This window comes from Mus musculus, chromosome 9 (genome assembly GCF_000001635.26).
Source record: "Mus musculus strain C57BL/6J chromosome 9, GRCm38.p6 C57BL/6J".
Classification (NCBI taxonomy): Eukaryota; Metazoa; Chordata; class Mammalia; order Rodentia; family Muridae; genus Mus; species Mus musculus.
In genome coordinates, this window is record NC_000075.6 from 42,375,714 (window position 1) to 42,396,138 (window position 20,425).

Consider the following 20,425-nt stretch of genomic DNA (forward strand, 5'->3'; position numbering starts at 1 on the left):
CACTTACTGGGAAAGAGAATGGAGGGGACACCTGTAAGTATTGACAGGGTTCCTTTCTCTGTATGCTGGGCCAGTGAGGGCTTACCTAAGCTTGAACTCACTGAGTTTCACCTTGAGACTGTCTGTCTTTGCTACATCAGCCCTATCCCTCAATAGTTATTACTTAGTGATCCACAGTCACAGAGATGGTTTCAAATCCTCCACCAAGGACAGTGGAGATGCCTTGAGTTTTAAAAAGGATGGCCCATTCTTAGAAGGAAATAAAACCTTCCGGAGAAATGAAAATCATACCCGTTAGAGGAGCAATTTGAAGACATGAAATTTCAAACAAGAAGGCACTTAAAATATCTGAGTGTGACCGAGGCAAACTGTGGAAATGAATTCCTGGGACATTAAAAATGAGAAAGAAGCTGAGCGATCTGCAGAGACTGCTTGCCTGCTCCTCTGGGAGGCTGGCTAGGAGCAGTCTGCCTTCCGAAGGTCCTCCGTGCCTTAGAAGCTTGTTTCTCTTATTTAAGACTGCTCAAGTCTACATAAATGTTTGAGTCTAGTTGAATCCAGCAGGCAGAAGCCTAGTAAACCAGCTGTGAATTAAATATAATTCATGCCAGGAAGAGAGAGGGGGAGAGGGTTGGGGGAGGTAACAAGATGAGAACCTGGGAAAAATCATACAGCCATTATTCATAAAAATTTACTTGGGCAATTTCGATCCTCTTAGATCATATAAGGTTCAAAGTGAAGCCATATTCAACTTGAATGTGAATTGGGAGATGGCTGCCCTGGGTATAATAGTGACTGGTCAGTCAGTCGAACTGCAAGGAAGATACACCGTCTCTTGGTTCCTGTGACCAAATTGTTGAGATTTTAATCTGACACATGGTGATTTATGTGAATCCAGCTCACTCTTGCGGGGGGAAGCTCCCTCTGGCCTTGGGATTGAGAGAAACTTTTAAATCTCACCTCCGCAGCCTCTCAAAGGCATGGGCAGCAACTGTCTATTTACTCACGGGAAGGGAAAATGGACCACCGCTGTCTATAATCTCACTCATGGGAAGGGAACCAAGGACCAGGAAAGAGACAAGTTATTACTGTGCTTCTATAGAAGTGGGAAAGGGGAAACTTAAATAGGGCAGTGGGGTGGAAAGGAACAAGCAACTAAACAGTGTGGAAAAGCTTTGTCCAAACCCCAACTGTAAACAACCTGGGTACCCCCACAAGTGAAAGTCAGGTGTCTCCTAACCACTCCTGGCTACATAAGAAAAGGGCTTCCTCATTGATGGTCTACATTTCCTGTCCACAGTCCTTTCTCTCACCAGATTAAATGAGATGCTGCAGGACAAATGGCATAAAAGCTAAGGAACTAAGAGCCATGACAGAAGCCTCTGCCTGGGGAAAGCCATAACTGGAGGCAGACTCTGTCCCCTAGGCTAGTCTCTGCACTTCTTCAGCAGCCACTCCAGTGGTGGCAGCAACTCTCCCTGGCTCAGGTCTGGGCTGCTATCCCCAAAATGGAGTTCCCTCTAGTCACACATTTTCTGTATCTAGATGCGTTAAGTTCATCGACGGCATATCGTTTCCTGGTTAGGACTTTGGGTGGGGGTCAAGGAAAGTTCTCTTCACAGTTCATTCTATATAATTTGGGACATTGCAACACCACCCTTACTCTTGGACCGTGATTCTTATCAGGGTCTGGAGGAAGAGGTCTGGAGGAGGAGGCCTGAAATCCTATCCCTGACCCCAGCACGGGAGACATCATTCATAGGATGGCATGCCAGCTTACCACACCCAGTTTGGATTCTCCAGTCTCCGATTGGGATGCCAAGGGCTTGGCACACCAAGGCGTAGGCCTGAATGGCTTGGCAGAGGAGCGTGCCGTTGTCCCTCACACTGCACAGGTCGTACACACAGCTGTGTACAAAAGCCGTGGCATCCACAACAGTGCCGCACTCCCACAGGGGGCCATCCGTCTTGTTGAGGAAGCCGCAGTAGTCAGAACCAAAGTAGAGGGCCTCAGTGGCTGCATCACACTGAGTACAATTGTCTACACAGCCAGAGCCACACTTCCAGTCAGCATGGTAGACACGCCAGCTCTCTCCTAGGTCCAGCACCGACATGGCGGGCCTGCCATCGGGGCGGAGGAAGTCATCCAGTGGATTTTTGTTGTAGTTCCCGCATAGGCCACAGGTAGAGTTTATGTAAGAGCCTGGGATGGAAATGGAGGCGTAGTGCTGGCCGTCAAACGTCACTAAGAGCCCAAAATCTGTTTCCACGGCAGTAGACATGCCACTCTGGTAGATTTTCACCGCCCCCAACTCTAAGGTGACGGGCAAAGAAGTCACTAGGTCATTAACCTGCCAACAGTAACAGTAAAAGGCAGGTAAGCAGGTGCCCATGCACACGTTGGCAAGGGTTGGCAGAGCAACTATTTAGGAGAGAGTGGTCACCCCGAGTTTTCAGACTTCCACGGCCTTACCTCTTATTGTGGCTAATGTCTGGGGGAAATACTTAGGTAATGGCGGGCTGTGGGCCAGAGGGCATTGGTCATTTGAGCCCAATAGCTCTGACAGTTCTAGTGCATGCCTCTGGGGACTGGCTGGCTGGCACCCTTCTTGCCTGGCTCTAGGCTGACTTCAAGCTTTTGACTGAGAGGTGGATCACCTTGATTTCCCTTTTTATTTCTCTGATGAGCCACTGATGCTAGGGTATCATGTGTGTTCTCCATGATCCTCTCTCTGCCCTTTGCAGCCACTGACACTCCTACAAGATGAAACATGGTTGTACTAACTTTAGTATGCTCCAAGTTGATCTTGGAGGCCGCCCTTGGCCTTCTTACTCTAAGCACGTGGTACGGTGACTACCTTCATTCAATCGTTCAACAGCAATAAATCTGAATACTTGATCAGGACCGAGCACTCTGTCAGGATCTGAGAAGTGTAGGGTTAAAGAAATAATATTCACCCTTGTTCCTCAAGGAGTGCTCAGCCTACTGAAGAAGAGGAACACAAACAGATATTTATAGTCATCAGCTTTAAATATGAATCAATGGGTGCGATGGGAGAATGGAGTGAACACTTAACCCGGCCTTGGGGACTCATACAAAGTTTTTAGAGGCAGTTAAGTCTGACTTGAGTCTTCAAAGATAAACTCAAGTTGCCAGAGAAAGGCCCCGGGTGGGTGTTGAGCAGGGAATTCCAGGACAGAAGAATAAAGGCAGAGGATTAGAGGTAACTGTGTAGAATGGGGGAAGTCATGGGATATTCAGGGCTGCCGAGGGAACCAGTAGCCAGAGATGAAGCTGAAAACACAAGCCAAGTCCTGGGCCTTCTCTGGTGTCAAGCAATGCTCTAAGAGTTGAGGGTTACTGATGAGTGAGTTGGTCAAAATCCCCTGCCTTATGAAACCTAGAGTTTTCCTAGAGACTAACCACTGGTGAATCAAATGGTGTCTAATATCTAATGATGCATGGGTGAAGATCCCAGTGTTCAGAAACAGAGTTTATAGCTATAAGCGAATGGTCAGGGCACTGATACATAGGAAGGTAACATTTGAGAGAGGAAGAAGCCTTAGGCTAAGGGATTCCAGGGAGGGATCTGCAGGCCCTAAGGTGTTACGGGAGTGTGTCTGGGTGCTATAGACATCAGGGTCTCCACGTGACCGAGCTGAGCAATCAAAAGCTGGCCTCAGGCAGGGTAGCAGCCAGAAGAAGATAGGATTTTGGCTTTAGCTCTGAGCAAAATATTGATCCAAGAGGGTATTTAAAGCAAAGGACCCATAGGCTCTGACTTCCACTTTGAAAGAACCACTCTGGTTCCCACTTTGAGAACAGACCTTGAAGGGCCTTTAAGCTATGTTAAAAACAAGACAACACAAGAAGAACTGGATTTCTTCTCTAGGGAGAAAGCCCCTGAAGGGTTGTAAACAAACAAACAAACAAAACCACACGGGCAGGTTTGCATTTCAGGAAGCTCATCCTGGCTGGAAGGAAGTACTTGCTAAACTAAGTCAAGATGAGAAGCAAAGGGGCCCAGACAGGCAGCTGCTGCCAGGGCTCAAGGGGAGCTAGGGATAAAACCTAAAACCAGGCTGCAAGCGGGAGGGACAAGTGCAGCTCACTCAATTGTTCCTTGCAGCACAGTCTCTCCTGTGGTTGAATAAGAACTGGGGGAAAAGTCAAGAGTGCATCCCAGCTATCTAGAGAACATGTACAGGTGGTTTAGAATGCTACTAACAGAGAATCCGGTTTTATCTTCACACCTATGGTGCTTAGCTTCGGAAGACGCACACGTTCGAGAGCTGAAGTAGAGTGGTTGGTACTGTAAGAATCCTCAGGTGGGCTTGACTTTAATTGCATATCAACTTTCCAGGCTGACCTAGACTCATACTGGTTTTCGGCATATGGAAGGGCAGGAATCTTACCTTCTATATGGTCATTACATTCTGAATTGGAAATGATACTGATCTCAAGGTTTACTGAAATAAATGCCACACATACCCTCAACAGGATTACCCTTAATGGTCTACTCACAGTGATGTGGCTTCAACTAGTATGTATCTCAGAACTCTTGACACCTTCTGCTCATTATCTAGTTTCAAAGCCACTACTACAATTTTTTGTTTGTTTAGGTATTTATCATAGCAGCACCCCACTCCTGGTACCAGTGTTCTGTCTTAGCTTAAGTTGAGTTGTAATAAAATATTTATAAACCACAGAATGTTCAAGAAGCTGAGAAATCCAAGTTAGGAATGCCAACAGATTAGTGTTTGTAAATGCCAGCTTTCTGGTTGGTAGATGTATATTCATGTGATAGAAAGGGCAAAAAGCTTCCTATGGCCTTCTATAGGGCACTAGTCATATTCACAAGGGCTCTTCCTTCATCATCTAGTTAGTTCTCCCACATTCCATCTTTTAACAACACCCCAAGAGAATTTACTAATAGAACATCAACGGATGAATGGTTAGGGCATAAACCTTCAGACTGTAGCAGTAGTGAAAAGGCTTGAATAGCCCTGAGAAAGAAACTGCCCTACAGTTAGAAATGGAAAAACCAAGATGTTGGGTCATTTGTCTCTATTGCTTAGGTAGAGTTAAGCTAACAGGGGTTCAGAAAGCTATTCTGTAAGGAAGGTCAACCTGCCAGAGTACAGAACAATTAGTTCTTGTCCATGTTGAGGTGTGGAAAAGCGAATCTGCAAAATGGGTATAATTTCAGATTCTAAGCACATCAATTGCTGGATGCTTCCTTCTCTCTCCCTTAAGTTCCTGCTCCTAGCAAGAACACAAAGTCATCAAGAGAAACCACCAGCCTCTGGATTTTTCTGCAGTCCCTGTACCCCCCATACCCCACAGGCTCTCCTGTCTCTGTTCTCAATTGGATTCTGGCTGACACCATTACAGTTGCCCATAAGTTACAGTTGGAGAACTTTTTATCTGACCTAAGAGTGCATGGCACTTTCCTTACTCTTGCCACAGTTAGTCACCATGCTTGTGTTCCTCTAAGGCTCAAAGCAGAACTCCTAGAAAAATACCCTGACCTATGATTTATTGGTTCATTCCTACATTTCATTCCCTAGCAACAGACAAACCTCTCTGCTTTTCCTCTCCATGTGTTCTAGGCATTTTCTTTGTCAACCGATCTCGCCCAGGACGTGTACAGGGACAAGGTGAGGGGAGAAAAGATGAACCACAAAGTGTGGGTCTTGGAAATGGCAGTGCCGAACCAGCATGTGCTGAATGCCTACTGTGTGCCAGGCTCTGTGCTGTGTGAGACACATCTGTTTATTTAATATTTATGAAACCTTAGGTTCTTATCATGTTCTCCTTTAATTGAGGATGAAGCTGGTAACTGAAGCCTGCTGAGGTCCATTCCATCTTTCACCACTGATTCTAGCTGCCTGTATCAGCTGTGAGTGTAGGCAACCAAGTCTAGGCTATAGTCTAGGGGTTCAATCTAGGGGACACAACTTCTCCCACTTGACAGACAAGAAAAATGAAGCTAGAGTCCATCCTGACAGCATTGATGTCAGGTCCCACTCCAGAGTCAAAAGTCTCCATTTTCTGTGGGCTAGATATACCCTAACCCATTCTAGTTCATGTAGGGGAGGAATATGAAACCCTATAGTCACTAGAAACATTTGCTGGGTATGGAGGCTTAGTTAAACTGGCTTTCTTTGAGCTTCATTAACATATGTAACCAGACTTGTTTATTTTATCATTTGAGAATGGATTCAACAGAGAAAACCCTCCTTGAAAGAATGTTGCTGCTAGCCCAGCAACTGGACACAGGGTTGGAGAAAGGGGGTCTGTGATTTGCAAGGACACAACTTGAGCCATTCCAGGCTTGGAACAATATGGCTGGGAAGTCAACTGCTTCCCAGGAGTCTTGGGCTCCTTCCTGTTTCCTGGGCTTCTCCCTGGCTGTCCCCACATCACCCTGGGTCAGAGTTCTGCCTTCATCTAGCCACCCTTGCCTAGCATAGCAGGTGTATTCAGAGGCACTGGAAACCATTTGGCAAAGGGAAAAGGACGCCGTTGTTAGCTTGCAGTTGGAGTCACATAACCTTTTCTCTCTGAAACATTTATATTCACATCCACATCTCCCTGTCGCTACAGAAAATTGAGGAATCCATGCCCTACGCCTGGATGGTGGAACAGAGCCATGCAAAATTAGCAGAGCTGCTGGGCCTGAAAGAGACGACACTGTCCTTTCTTTCATTAGAAAAAGAAAAAAAAAAAAGAAGAAGAAGGAAAAGTCTGAGCCCAGGCAAGAAAGAATTTTAATCAAAATGGAAAACAGGGACGAAGCATGACGCTTTCTTCTCAGCCACTGGTAGCAGACACACCTTTTTTGTTCTTTTACAATGCAAGCAAGTTGGGAAAGCTGGTGAAAAAAGTATTTAGCAGGGAATGTGTCTATCCACCAGGATAAAGACGATGCTTGGTGGCGCTATATAAATGTACAATGGAAAAACTCCAAACTTCAGTACTAGAGTTCTTCTCTGATATATGAACCTGTCCCTAGAGAGAGTAACCAAATAACGAGCACATTGGCATTTCATCCATGGTCATAGCTCACTTCCCTAATTATCAAGCTGACGAACCGCACAGACTTGGGAATGGAAGAGCCAACAAGAAAAAGAAAAGTGGAATTACTTGCCTGGTTTTGCCTTTTGTTGGACATGCTTCGGCAATTAAAACTACAACACAGATTTTATTAGTTCTGGTTGATACTCTATTTAATGACCATGTACCAGGATTAAGGATTACATGGAGTACTGCAATCACCCCTTGTGGTCTCCAAGTTATGATTGCCTGAATAACTACATGGTTACAGCAAGGTCTTCATTAACATTATGAAAATTAAGGCCTCTACCAATTGAGTAATTACCAGTCGCTTCTGGCTTCCCCTCTTTAGTCAACACCCCTGTGACAGGAGTCATTTGCATATGCTAAACAGACCAACAGAGCTATGTGCTCTATGCTGTCTGTGTGGGTGGAGTGGAGGGTTTCTGTAGAGTGGCATCTGGGTAAAGCTTTCCTGGGCTCTTCCCATACAGGACTCACTAAGGATATCATGAAAGCTGTTCTACGGCCATACCTGTTGGAGACCAGTCAGTGTGAAGGTTTCTCTGGGGATGAAACAGAGGCTCTTGGGCAAACGGGATGGAGGCTGAGGAGAGTTGAGGATGATGACACCCAAGGCTGTACTGAATTAAGGGTAGGCACTCTGTGCTTGCACTGTAGCCTGGCCAGGACTGTATAACTTTAATGTTTGCCAACCAAGTCTATGAGAAACTAAGCTTGCCATTCTGTTCCTGGGACTTCTGAGGCGTACATACCGAACTGTATGTGTGCACATAGACACATATAAGCAGTGTCCACCAGTGAAGGAACTAAGAGTATGAGTATACTTCTTTTTTATTTTTTTTAATATGCTCTCACTAGCTTTTGCACACAAAAACTTTGGCTTATTAAAGCATCTTTCGTGGTGCATGCATGCCTTTAATCCCAGCACTTGGGAGGCAGAAGCAGGTGGATTTCTGAGTTCGAGGCCAGCCTGGTCTACAAAGTGAGTTCCAGGACAGCCAGGGCTACACAGAGAAACCCTGTCTCAGAAACAAACAAACAAACAAACAAACAAAGCATCTTCCAAGCAGGAAGTGCATCTAACCGTTTGGCTTATCGTAAGACAACCAACATAACAGTAGACAGAGGAAGGTTTTCCCAGACTGAAGCACCTCTGGCCCCTCTCCATCTCCCTGTGATGTTTGGAGAGTGTCTTACCTTGACTTTCCCATAGCTTCCTTTAGGAATGAGAATCTTGTAGCCATTGACCTCGACAGAGAGCTCCTTTACCCACGAGACAGCAGAGCCCCCTCGGTGCTCGTTCTTGGCCTCCACACTGAAGAAGGGGAGGCTGGAGGTTTGTAGACACTGTCGGGCCAACAGGTAAGCACACGAGCCTTGGAAGTGGAAGAGGAAGCCATCAAAGGTGTGGTAGTGTGGCTCCCCGAATACCACACAGGTACTGGTCTCCACTGGGCTGCAGTAGAAGAACCGACCCTTGGGTTCGCACACCTCGTAGGGGCTACAGGAGGCCTCCTGACAGTAGATCTCATTGTTGAAATCCAGACAGCGACACTTGATGGTACAGTTCAGGTCATCCCAAAACACCTCCCCTCGACGAAGGAACTGTCCTGGGAATAAGGACATGAGAGCCAACACTTACTGAGTATGTCCCCTCTGAGCCAGGTACCAGGATAAAGGCCAACCCACTTGTGAACCCACTTAGCTAAGGATTACCGATTGTCTACCTCATTTGACAATCAGGGAAACTGAGGCCTAAAGAGCAGTTGAATAATTCATTCAGCATCGCTCAGCAACTCAGCCAAGACTCAAAGCTGAGAGGGTCTGAATCCAGTGTTGAGCTGATAACGCCCCAGCTGGTGAGTGAGCCCACATTCAAGCACAGACACACACATTGCCTTCATCTGTGGCAAAGTCTCTGACCCACAGGAGCCACTTTCTTTTCAAGAATATGAGCAAGGGCATTCCAAAAGAAGACCCGACTGATAGCCACAGAATGCAGCAATCAGTTGCATGCTTGCTAATTTGTTCATTTAATCAGCAGTATGTACAGCATGTACCCCCAAAAAGGTCAACAGCACAAATCAGGAGGCAAACATAAATTTCAGCTTCCTGGGAATATTCTAGAAAAGATTGACCTCTTCTGTGCTACTTTCAAAGGTTTGTAAATCCTATAGATGCTGTTTAGGCTGAACTCAAGCCCTTGCATGTTGTCTTCCCTCCAGCTCCAGGACCTGCCCAAGTCTGGTATTTCTCTCTCTTTATCTTCTGAAGAGAACTTTCTGACCAAGTCTAGGTCAGGAGGAGGGCCAGGTCATGGTTTTAAGGCATGTACTAATTTTTAATAAATATTCACTCCCATTTATTTGGCAGACATTTACTCTTTAAAACCATTTCCCTAAATAAATTATCTAAAACATACATACACACCAAGACTCCTGAATATTCTGCAAGCTGTCCAAGCCTACTGGCTTAATCCCAGCAGAAGGCAGGGGTACCTTAGGAATATCTCTTGCTATATTTGCCTAACACGAACATGTACCAACAAGCAATTACGCCTGCTACCTGTTGAGATTTGCACCTAAAAGGAGATAATAGACGTCTTCATATTCCCAGTAGGCTGTATGCATCCGCCCTTAAAACAAGCCCTAAATCCTCTAGCACTTTGGCACCAGCTCAAGGTTGCATACATTATAAAAGCATTTACTCAGTATCATTTCCAGTCTCTATATCTCGAGGCTTCCAATAAATGAGAGTGAAATGTCTCTAAATAGAGGAGGTTTGAACCAAAAGGTAGATAGATGCTCTGTGATAATTTTGTTTGTGAAATGATGATTTAATAAGCCAGTACTATGGGACAGAGTCCCTTGCTTATAACCCGGGCCAAATCCCGATCTCATTAGATTGATAGACGTCCAGGGGCACATAAAAATGCACAAGTCCTGTGTGGATATTGAATTTGTCCTGCATATGAAACCCAAACACATAACTCAAGAGGAAAAGCAGGCAGCGAAAGCGAGAACATTGCACACAGCTGGCACCAGACCATGCCCCCAGCGCTGCCAGCCAATGCTGTCCATCACCACACTGTTCATTCCCGGGACTGAGGTGTGAGGCTGCCACTGAGAACTCGCATTGCAGTCCGTAGTCACTGAACTCTTCAGCGTTTGAATGAAAGGGAAGAAGTGTGGGGGAGATAGCCTGGGAAGTCAAGAGGCGAGAGATGAAGCGACAGAGAGACAGCGTCTCACACAGATGGTAAGTAATATTGTGTTGACCCTCCCGCAAGGGAGAAGGAACAATCTCAGAAGTCATGGGGTAGGGGCCCTGGGACTACATCCCCTTCCCTATCCAGTTGAATACCCACTTAGCTACATAGCACTCACTTGTTATTCCAGCATGGAAGACTTCACAGAGTGCAGGGCAAAGATGCCCAGGCAGGACAACTTCAAACATGAGCTTGCCTTAGGGCAAGTCAGAGGTTCAGTGCTCAGTGGGAGAGAGCAGAGGGCATGGGAACTTCAGACCAGATGAAACTGGCTTTTCTCCATAGATTAAACATTTGAAGCTGAGGCAAGAGATATGTCTGGCAGCCAGCTATACAGAGCATGCTTTCTACCCAAGGAGGAGTGATCTCCTTAAATGATACAAAGGGCTCTTACAGATCTGCAATCATTTTGTCCAACACTGCCCATGTTTCCACAATACTCTGTACCATGTGTATTATATATGCTGTGCTGTGTTGACATTACACCTATGTCTATTTCTGCCACCACAGTGTTATCATGGGCAGCTAGAATAACTACTGACATTGCTGCTATCTGAAGAGTAGCTGGGGTTCAATGGGTCTATTACATTGTTTTTAGGACGATAAACTGTAAGTGCATAGACAGAGGTAGGCATGTGAATGGATAGGTTGATAAGAATAACACATGATTGGAGGGATGGGTGGAGAAGGGTAGATGGAGATGGGGTGGCTAGAGAGAGGGCTATTGGATGGGTGAGCCACTAGGCAAGTGGCTGGAGAAGTGGATTGATGGGAGAGTAGTGGAGATGGGTGGACAGCTAGGTGGGCATCAGATAAACAGAAACATTTTTGCTTCTTGGGGCTGTAGCCTCTACCTCAACACGCAGAGATACTAACAGAAATCCTGTTTCCTGGATACCTTTGAATACACAGGAGCAGGAATCAATACACTGGGATGTTCCTGCGAGAACTCCCGGATTTGGTGGTTGAGAAAAGACGTCACACTACAGAGGCCAATGAACAGGAAACCCACAGAGGTGCCTCCCCACGGGCCTAAAGCGTCTCTGATTCCCCCAACCCCTGTATGTCTTTCTACCCCTGAGAGGGTTTTAGGTTTTAGAAACTCTCGAACTCAGCTACTTTTTCTTTCTCCTGATACCAGGAGCCTCTGATTTACCATCACAGGGACCTGGCGACACTCCAAGCTCACCCACTCCTGGGGATCTACGAAGTGCAGATGGTAGAACAAGAGTAAAGATGAGGAGAGACTCTTAAAGGGATAGCAACAACAACAACAAAATAAGGCGAGGCAGGGGAGCTCCCTTCTCTCCATCTGCCTGAGAAATCACTCAAGGCCCTGCTTCACTCTAGAGATATTCCAAACTGTTAGCCGCATGCACATCACAGGCAAGGACTCCGAAGCCTGCTGCATGGAGTCTTGTTCCCTGGGTGGGGAATGTGCAGGCTAAAATTACCTTGATGTCCATCACAGAGCTGAGAGATGTCATGAGGGTAAGGCACCAGGAATGAATCCTCCCCGTGGCTGGAAAGCTCACCTGTCAATATAAGGAAACCCAGCCCCATGCTGTCAGAGAAAAGGGGAAAGCTTTTTACCTCTAGAGGTGCAGCCATTGGCCGGGTCAATTTCCTTCCCGTCAACTTTAAATGCCCAGCGTCCTGGAACATTGACATTTGTGGTCTCTTGAATATTTACAATCTCAGGGGTCCTTGATCCCGGAAGACTGAAGAAATTCGTGAGGTTTCCACCATTAAATCCTGCCTGGAGCACACACACACACACAAAAGGGGTTTAAGCACTTACCATCCCTATTCCTTAGCTGACTCGATTACATTAAGAATTCATCACACTTGGAAACAATGTATCACTTTTTCCTGGATTCCATGAGTCACCATTCAAGGGGTGGAAAGCCTGCTTAGTTCACTCCATGCCCAGAGTAAGGTATCAAAGATAGATAAGGCTAGCCCCTCAGTATACCTACAAGATCAAAAGTGTGCTTCCAGAGCAAGGGTATTAACGGGACTCTGTCCAGGATGCCCAGCAAAGCAAGCAAGAGATATGGTGATATAAATCTGCAAGAGGATGATGCAGAGAACCTTGTACCTGTGCCATCACACCTCCAAGGCCTGTTAGAGGGTCGCCACCGCTGGCTGTCCCAGTCGTCCAGTTGATCTCATAGTAATTAAAGAGCGTGAATGTGTAGGAGCCGTCGGATACCAGCACAGCCTGGAAGGTGTTCACCTGCAGAAGGTACAGAATGCTCATGACTCACGCTCTCAGGAGGTCATCACACAGTGGTGGCTACCCTACCCTCACCCCCCGCCCCCCCCTCCCCCCCGCCACAACCACTCAGTGCCTCTAACCCTCCAACAGCTCTGAACTGCACCACAGCCCAGCCCTCCTCACACCCTGCCTCTGCTCAAAATGTGTTCCCACCTCCAGGGCAGAAAAGCAAGATGTGTAAAACTCTGCATCCAGCTGAGAGGTTGCCTGAGAGAAACCTGGGGTCTGACTCAGTGCTCCCCATCCCCATCTATCTTGGACCAAAACAGAAGATTCAGAGTCCCCTTTTGAGCATGCGATGCCTTGAGAACACCTATAGATGGCAGCATGAGAATAAACTATAGGAAATATCAAGCCAGGGACCTCCGTGCAAATACCTGCACCCAGAGCAGAGTAGGCAGGGCGGGGTGGGGAGGGACACAGTGAACCCAAAGTCCTCTGGAGCGGGCTTTCTCTGTTCCTGGAAGACATCACTATTCTGGATCAGATGTCTCACCCCACCCCCACCCCCCCTTTAAGATGAAAGTTGGGAAGTGATTTTTAAAGAAGTTCTTTCTGGAAAGAAATTGCTCTTCTAATTGAGCATTTATGCATTAATTTGTATCTGTAATATCCTCTCAGTACTGCAACTCAGACTGGGCAATGGTTTGGGTTCCTTCCATTTAGAGCCGAGCAGCTAAGGACTAAGTGAAATGAGTTGCTGGAAATTGTGCTATGGAACACAGGACTGCAGCCAGAGCACCCAGCCTACCTCTCAGAGCATGGTCACTCCAAGATGTCTTAGCCTTAAGCTTTTAAGAGGACGGGGATGTTATAGGAAGCCAAACCTTGCAGATGGTCCTCAGAAATAAGCTGCATCTGGCCTTAGCCCTTACTACGTCCCTTTCCTCATCCCCAGCCTTGGGCCTGTGCTTTCAGGAAATGCAAATCAAAATAGAATCAAAAGTAGCAGTTGCGCCCTTTCTCTCTTCAAGCCTCTTCCTGGCTGCCTGATAGCATCCCAGTTAACATTCTGTGCAAGAGCAGAGGAAGACCCAAATTCCTATCCTGTGTAATCAGACTGGGATGGAGGATCTTGGAAACCCATTCTAGACAGGTCCAGGGAAAAGCACTTTGCTAGTAAAGAAAAGCCCTTTTTGTAAAAGAGAGCCTTCTCCTCAGGCCCTGTGCCTGACACAGCCGATGGCGTTTATGATAAAGTTGGCTGGGTATATGACTTCGTTCTTTGGGCCCGTTGAACAAAAGAGGAAAGTAGGACAAAGAGATGAATGATCAATAAACTCAAGGTTTCTACAAGATCACTAGTGGGGACAGATTTAAAGGATAGGTGCAGAGCCAGGGCCATGCACGGTTTGAAGCTGGGCCTTTTTCATCCCCAAATTCCCCTGCAGAACGGAATTTCTATCAACATTTGTTGGAAATACCTTTGACTCAAGGAAATACCTTTGGGATCAACCCCCAAAATCACTCCATCCCTTCTTATCCCCACCCTGACATAAACACACACACACACACACACACATACATACACACAAACACAACACAGTCACACACACAAAACAGACACACAGACACATAGATACACACACCTCATCTGCTCTTACTTACGCACACAACCCTACCCACACGTATTTTTTCAATACTCATTTTAAGACTTCCCTAGATCTGGTTTTGCACAACCTTGTTTTTCAAGAATTCAGAGAGCTCCTTAGGACACTTCCTGGAGGAGGCAGCTGGAGACAGTTAGGAGCCACCCTGAAGCGTTCACTGTGATCCATTGCTCTGAGGCTTAGGAGGCCTGAATCTCTATTATGGTCACCTTGGAACATAGATGGCACTTGGGCGGGGGTTATTGGGGATTAAGAAATAGCTGAGTACAGGACTGACACATAGTTAAAAGTTCAGTAAAAACTGGCTCTCCTGAAACACATCCATTTCCTTTTCAGCTGGGAGTGTCTTGTCTAAAGATCTCTCTACCCCTTGTTTTAGTCTTGGGTGGTCCTGGGTGGAATAGGTAGGCCCATTTCAAAGGTAGGGATGGATGGATGGACACTCTGCTGTTCTATAGAATCCATCATCTTTTCCTTTCCCTCTAAAAGCTCAAAGCCCTTCAAGGTTTCATCGTCCGTCCTCACAGAAAGAGATCGCGCTTGCTTTAGAAACCCCATCCAAACTACAAAGCAGAAAGCACCTAAATTATCCTGGCAATTTTTACAGCCAGCAGAGGGTTTAATGGGGGAAATGGTGGTCAGCGTTTGATGGGCGTCCCTTTTCTCCCCTACCCCTTCACTGACACTAAAATTTATCGATCGCTGGCACCCTGCATCCCTACGCTGTAAGATATGAGGCTTAAAGGACATAAAACATCACCCGAGGAGTCTTTAGCGATCCATAACGTGACAGAGGGAGACACATGCTTCTTTAGAGGGGTTATTTCTAGCCCATGCATCTGGTGCTTAAACATGTGTCTTTCTGTTCTGCAGGACCTCTTAGCAATAAAGTGCTTCGAGCTGCTAGACAGACGATGCTAAAACCCATCCCCATTGTGTCCTCGCTATGAATTGCAAGACCAGCACTTTTTAACCTCTCTCTGCTACACAAGAATTTCTGTCCCACCCCCGAACAGTCAACTCATTGCCAGGAAAGCAGATGGAATTACAAATAACCCTAAGAAAGAAGAGGATAGATTTTTTTTTTAAAGTTTCTCTGCTTACTAGGAAACTACAGTTGAAGATGGGTGTGATTTTGACTTCAACGTCCTCCACTATCACGGTCACCCAAACAAGCTGTATGCATTCATGGAAACTGGGGTTTTGTCCCTTTAGGCAGAAAGTTGATTATCTCTATGATATTACCAGAGATAATCTTTTTTATTTGACTTTTATTTGACTGCTCATTTGGGATTTCAGAGCAGATGTTGAAACTTTATTCAGGAATTGCTTTAACTGCCCACTCTAATTAACATCAAGTATGAATCATTTCAGCCCTGGTCACAATAAAAAAAATGTCATAACATAATAAAATGAACCAGGCCGTTTGTTCCCCCAACCCAGCACCCTGCTTCTCTCTTGCTACCAGATTTTATGGAGGGGAAAAAAAAGGGGAAATTATCGATGATGAGAAACATTTGTGCCTCTGGCAAGAGAAAAAGCCCTTTGTGTTCCTCACAAGATCCATAATCACACGGCCTGGAATGAGTCGCTTTGCCTTTATCACTCGCTCACAAAAGAGAATGCTACCTCCTGCAGTAATATTGTCGAGAGACTCCTTTTAGACATTGGTAATGAATTGAGACTGGGATGACACATCTGAAATGTTTCAGCTGACTAGACTGGTTCATGCTGATATTTCCCTCCACTTCCTGGAAAATGGGTGGCGAGACCTATTAGTTTAACTCAAGCGAACTGACACTCCTCCACTCTACCAATTACATCCCTGCTCAGTAGTGAGGACGAACAGGATGTCAGAGACCCCGTAGAAAGTGGAAAGGCTGGGTGATTACAGGCGTGGTACTGCTGCCTCCGTAAAACGTGACTTCCTCCCAGGTCACAATGAAAACCCAAGTGGCAGAGAAGGTGGTCATGTCTTTGAAGTACTTCCTGATGTCCTTGGTGGCTCTTCTCAGGATGGCGGGGTCCATGGTTTCTCTGTAATAGATCTCACCCCGAATTCCATTGTGCACATCTGCCCAGAATGGAGCAATGAAGGCCCTCCCGTCCGTCAGGGGAAAGGACTCTGGTGTAAACTGGCTCACTAGCACGTTGAAGGAAACAACACCATTGTTATTGACCTACAAAAATAAGAGAGGTTTGGCACAGTGGTCCTGAAAAGCAGGGAACTTCAGAGTCACAAACCAAGACAGACAGCCAATCACACAAATGAAAGGAGATTTGAAGTGCTGGCTTTGAACCCCTAAATATCAGCTCCCATCATTCTTATGAGAAGGTTTGTTTCCTACTGGACACGCTCATTGGTTTTCTGTCACTTTCAGTTTGTAATCAGCGGCATTCCTCATTAATAGAGTCTCATTTTCATGTTCTTTATCTTATCTCTATTTGCAATTATTAAGTGCTACTAGTGCTGTGAGAGACAGAGACAGAGACAGACAGAGAGAGAAAGAAGGGTGAGGAGGAGAGAGGATAAAGAGAGGGGAGAGAGGAGGAGAGAGAGGGAAGGAGAGAGAAAGGAGAGAGAGGAAGGGAGAGGGAGGGAAGGAGGGGGAGGAAGGGGAGAGAGGGGGAGAAAGAGAATCAGAGAGACAGAGACAGAGAAGTGGGGTATCAGGCCAACCTAAGAATAACGGAGACAAAAAAGCCAAATTTGTTGAGAGTCATAGATGCAAGACAGACAGGAGAAGACAAACAAGCACAAACAGTTAACTTAAGAATTGAAGCGCTCTACAGTATAGCTTGAGTCTTACTGTATAATGAAAAAGGAGGTGGAGAAAGATGAATCACCTACTCCTTTGCTGAACTCAGATCTCAGGGTGAGCCATTCGGTGTGCTGGGTGAGCCATTAAAAAACAAAACAACTTCTCTTGATGTCATAACTACTTCCTCACTCAGAAAAAGGGCAAGGTTAAGACCTAAAGATGTCCCGTTTCTGTCCAGTTCTTGGCACTCGAGAGCATCTTTGTCTTTGTACATCTCTGTATAAAACCTGAGACATGAGTGCCTCGAGTTGTACTTGTAAATGACTGAGTAATAGGGAGTCCTTCATGGTTTGTAAAGGGCTCTGGAAGCACAGGAAATGACAACACCTTACTGCAATGTGGCCCCTTAGTTCCCTCGGGACCTGAAATCAACCCTGTGTCTGAGAGAAACTGACTTAATCCCGTGGCTCGTAAGACTTCAGTGGCAGAAAACATCCATGCTGGGAATACTTGCAGTTCCTAGGCAGAGAAAAATCTAGAGATGATTGCCCTGTATATCAAATCATTTGTTATATTCCTACTGATCAGCAACAGGGTAGACAACAGTGACCCTAGGCAAGGGCTATGCAGCTGGACTGAGGGTCCCTCTGCATGTGTTGGAAGAAAGCCTGTGAGGTTTGGGGTGTGAGATGGCCAGAATAGAGGGAAATTGGGAACCTGTTCTCATCAAGAAAATAAAAAAAGAGCCCCCCAGAGGCCTGTCTGCAAATAATGGGAGGACTTCACTTCTCAGAGCACTGGGAAGTCAGGGCACAGTTTATGCACAAATGATGCTATCCTGAACCTGTCCATCTACAAGGTCATGAATTTTTAAGCTCTGAGTTACACTGTGTGGTAGAAGAGAAAGAAGAACTGAGTGAAATTCATGCTCTAGAGGCCTGGGGGGAGGCAAGGACCCCAGAATGGAAAACATCTCATCTCCAAAAGCAGGTCAGTACACTTCAAAACTTATAGCCAGCTCCCTCAGACAGACCTGGGAGGCCCCTGAGGTGAGAAAGCAGGTTAGGATGCTAGAGTCACGTATTTGCCAGGGTGAAACAGGTGTGATGAAAACACACGGGCTCACCTGTGGAGGAAGCTGGCCGAGCCATCGTGTGTTTTGATTCTAGTCTGTGGTAGAGACCAGTGGCTCTCAGCCTTTTGTGGGCACCAGGATTACCTGGAGAGCTCATTAAGGTAGATAAGTAGGCTCTCTCCCCCTGTTTCTGAGTCAGCTAGGGTGGAAGGTGACACAGCAGGCAAAGCTGCCAGTGTTTCAGGAGCCCTTAGGTAGGTAGAGTAGTGTGTGTGTGTGTGTGTGTGTGTGTGTGTGTGTGTGTGTGTGTCTGTGTGTGTCTGTGTGTGTCTGTGTGTGTGTGTGTTGGGGGTGGTGGTGATTTTCTAGCTGTACACCAGAAACTGCCAAAGTAGCAGTCTCAGCGGCAGATGTGAACATGCTCCAAATTTCAGTTGTTCCTCCAGGGTAGGGGACCGACCTAGGTGAGATATGGCAGACTCTAACCCTGTCTCCCTCAGTCTGTGAGGGCAGAGATGAAGACAGGTTTAGCTTTTCCAAACCACAGTCTCCGAAGCAGCAACCTCAAGCATCCGAACTGCACGACCTGAGACTGCCGCTGCCCTGGGGAGCTCTGAACTGCTTCCTAGCACGGGCTTCGACAGTGGTACCCTCTGGCACAGCTACAGACCTAAGGAGGGTGGCTGAGTCTGCAAACAACTTGTATGCAATCCTGGATTATTCATCTCCCATGCTCTGACTCAGCTGCTATTTGGTCAAAAGCCCAAGAAGAGCAGATGTCTAAACTTTTCACACCCCCAGAAGAGAGCAAAAAAAAAAAAAAAAAAACCTATACCACTCCTATTGTGTTTCATTGTTTCTTTTTTTTATCTTGTTGAGTAGCAGAAATAATGTGAGCGGCATTGGGCCTCTGCTTCGCTTCTGTGCTTAATCACCCACAAAGGCAATTTACTGCCCTGTATACTCCTCCACCATGAACATTAGCCATTAACTATACCTTTGACTTTCTTAATCATAAAACCCATCAGCTCATGAAATCTCAGAACTTGTCGCTTTGGCCGCCAATAAATCCCCAATCCTCGGGGCCCTGAAGAGGGGTTTTAAAGTGTTTTCCTTAATGACAGACAGCAGGGACTTACATAGACGGTGCGGTAAGGAACACCAAAGAAGAAGACGGGGATGGCCAACTTAATCTCAGAGGAGCTTCCGTCATCTACTTTAGGGGTTCTCGTGTCATTCTGCCAAAATGGATACATGAGCTCCCTGGGCTGAGCTGTCAAGAGAGATGGTGGTTAGATAGATTAGACGGCAGCTGCCTCTTCCATTTGGCAAGCTACTATCCCTCCCACCTACTAAAGTCAGCTTGTCTGAGTATGGTTTACAAGCCCAAAGCAAGGCAGCAGGCCTCAGCCTTGCCAGTCTGAATCTGTGCAATACCTAGCTGATGATCTTGTGTCTTTGGGAAAGGAAAGAACAGAAGGGACATGGTCTCTGATTAAGACAGAGACCTATGTGCTCTATTCCAGTGTGTCCATGCATTAGAGAGAGCAGTGGTGACAGTGAAGTGGGGATGTCATACCACCATGGGTACCTGGAGCTCTCGGTGTCCAGAGGTGGCCTTTAGATGTGGCGTGCGTGGGTGAGAAGGGCTTGCCTCTTGAGTAGATGACCAGATGAAGAGAATGTGGATGTAACCAAAGAGCACCCTCCTATCTAAGAATTCTACGATTTGCTGAGACAGTCATGGCAGCTTTTCTTAAGACTCCTTTCTTTCCTATCACATAGCAGAAGTCATCAGAGCCCAAGAGGAGTAACTGAACCAAGACAACGGGAGGAGAGGGTTGGTAGGAACTGTCTGTGAGTGACCTTGACTAAGATCAGCCCATGGAGTTCTGTCCAGCTCTATTCACAAAAAACAGCAAACATGGGATCCTGGAGGCAGCAGAGGGAGGTGCCTGTGTGCATGTGTGAATGCATGTGTGGGTGCATGTGTATGTGTGTGTTAGTGAGTGTGCATGCATGCGTACATGCACGGAGGGGTTTGCAGTGCTGGAGTACTCTGTAGGGCAGACAGTGTTCTTCCTGGTCCTCATAGTCAAAGGTGAGTCATTACACAGACCCCACCTGGGGCAGCAGCACTTCCTCCCTGGATGCTTGGAGCACAGACTCTGGAGTTTCCCACGAAAACTCTTGCAAGGTGTGGCTCCGACTGGTGGGAAAAATAAAGCAATGTCCCCAGGGCCTGCGCTACCAAGGACCCAGTACAACTGTACCTCGGAAATAATCTGCATGTCACATCTGATGTCACTTCTCTCTGCCTCTGCTCTTTCTTCTTTTGAATGAAA

General features: G+C 46.5%; 1 protein-coding gene and 1 long non-coding RNA gene across 6 annotated transcripts in view; one reads left to right on the forward strand and one right to left on the reverse strand.

Moving 5' to 3' along the window:
• Window positions 1–20,425, reverse strand: part of Tecta (tectorin alpha) — a 72,069-nt gene that overhangs the window by 46,092 nt on the left and 5,552 nt on the right. For all 5 annotated transcript variants that reach the window (XR_379110.3, NM_001378602.1, NM_001324548.2 and 2 more), the window contains 6 exons: window positions 19,220–19,353; window positions 16,136–16,423; window positions 12,454–12,591; window positions 11,946–12,111; window positions 8,282–8,694; window positions 1,781–2,351 (listed from right to left, as the gene is read on the reverse strand). Coding sequence is in view for 4 of the 5 variants with exons in the window: in NM_001378602.1 (NP_001365531.1) it covers window positions 1,781–2,351; window positions 8,282–8,694; window positions 11,946–12,111; window positions 12,454–12,591; window positions 16,136–16,423; window positions 19,220–19,353 (1,710 nt within the window). In the remaining variant the exon portion in view is untranslated. The remainder of the gene's footprint in view (window positions 1–1,780; window positions 2,352–8,281; window positions 8,695–11,945; window positions 12,112–12,453; window positions 12,592–16,135; window positions 16,424–19,219; window positions 19,354–20,425) is intronic.
• Gm47629 lies at window positions 10,184–15,656 on the forward strand. Its single transcript, XR_003948138.1, has 3 exons — window positions 10,184–10,342; window positions 11,494–12,600; window positions 15,117–15,656. It is a non-coding gene; the product is annotated as a predicted gene, 47629 (long non-coding RNA).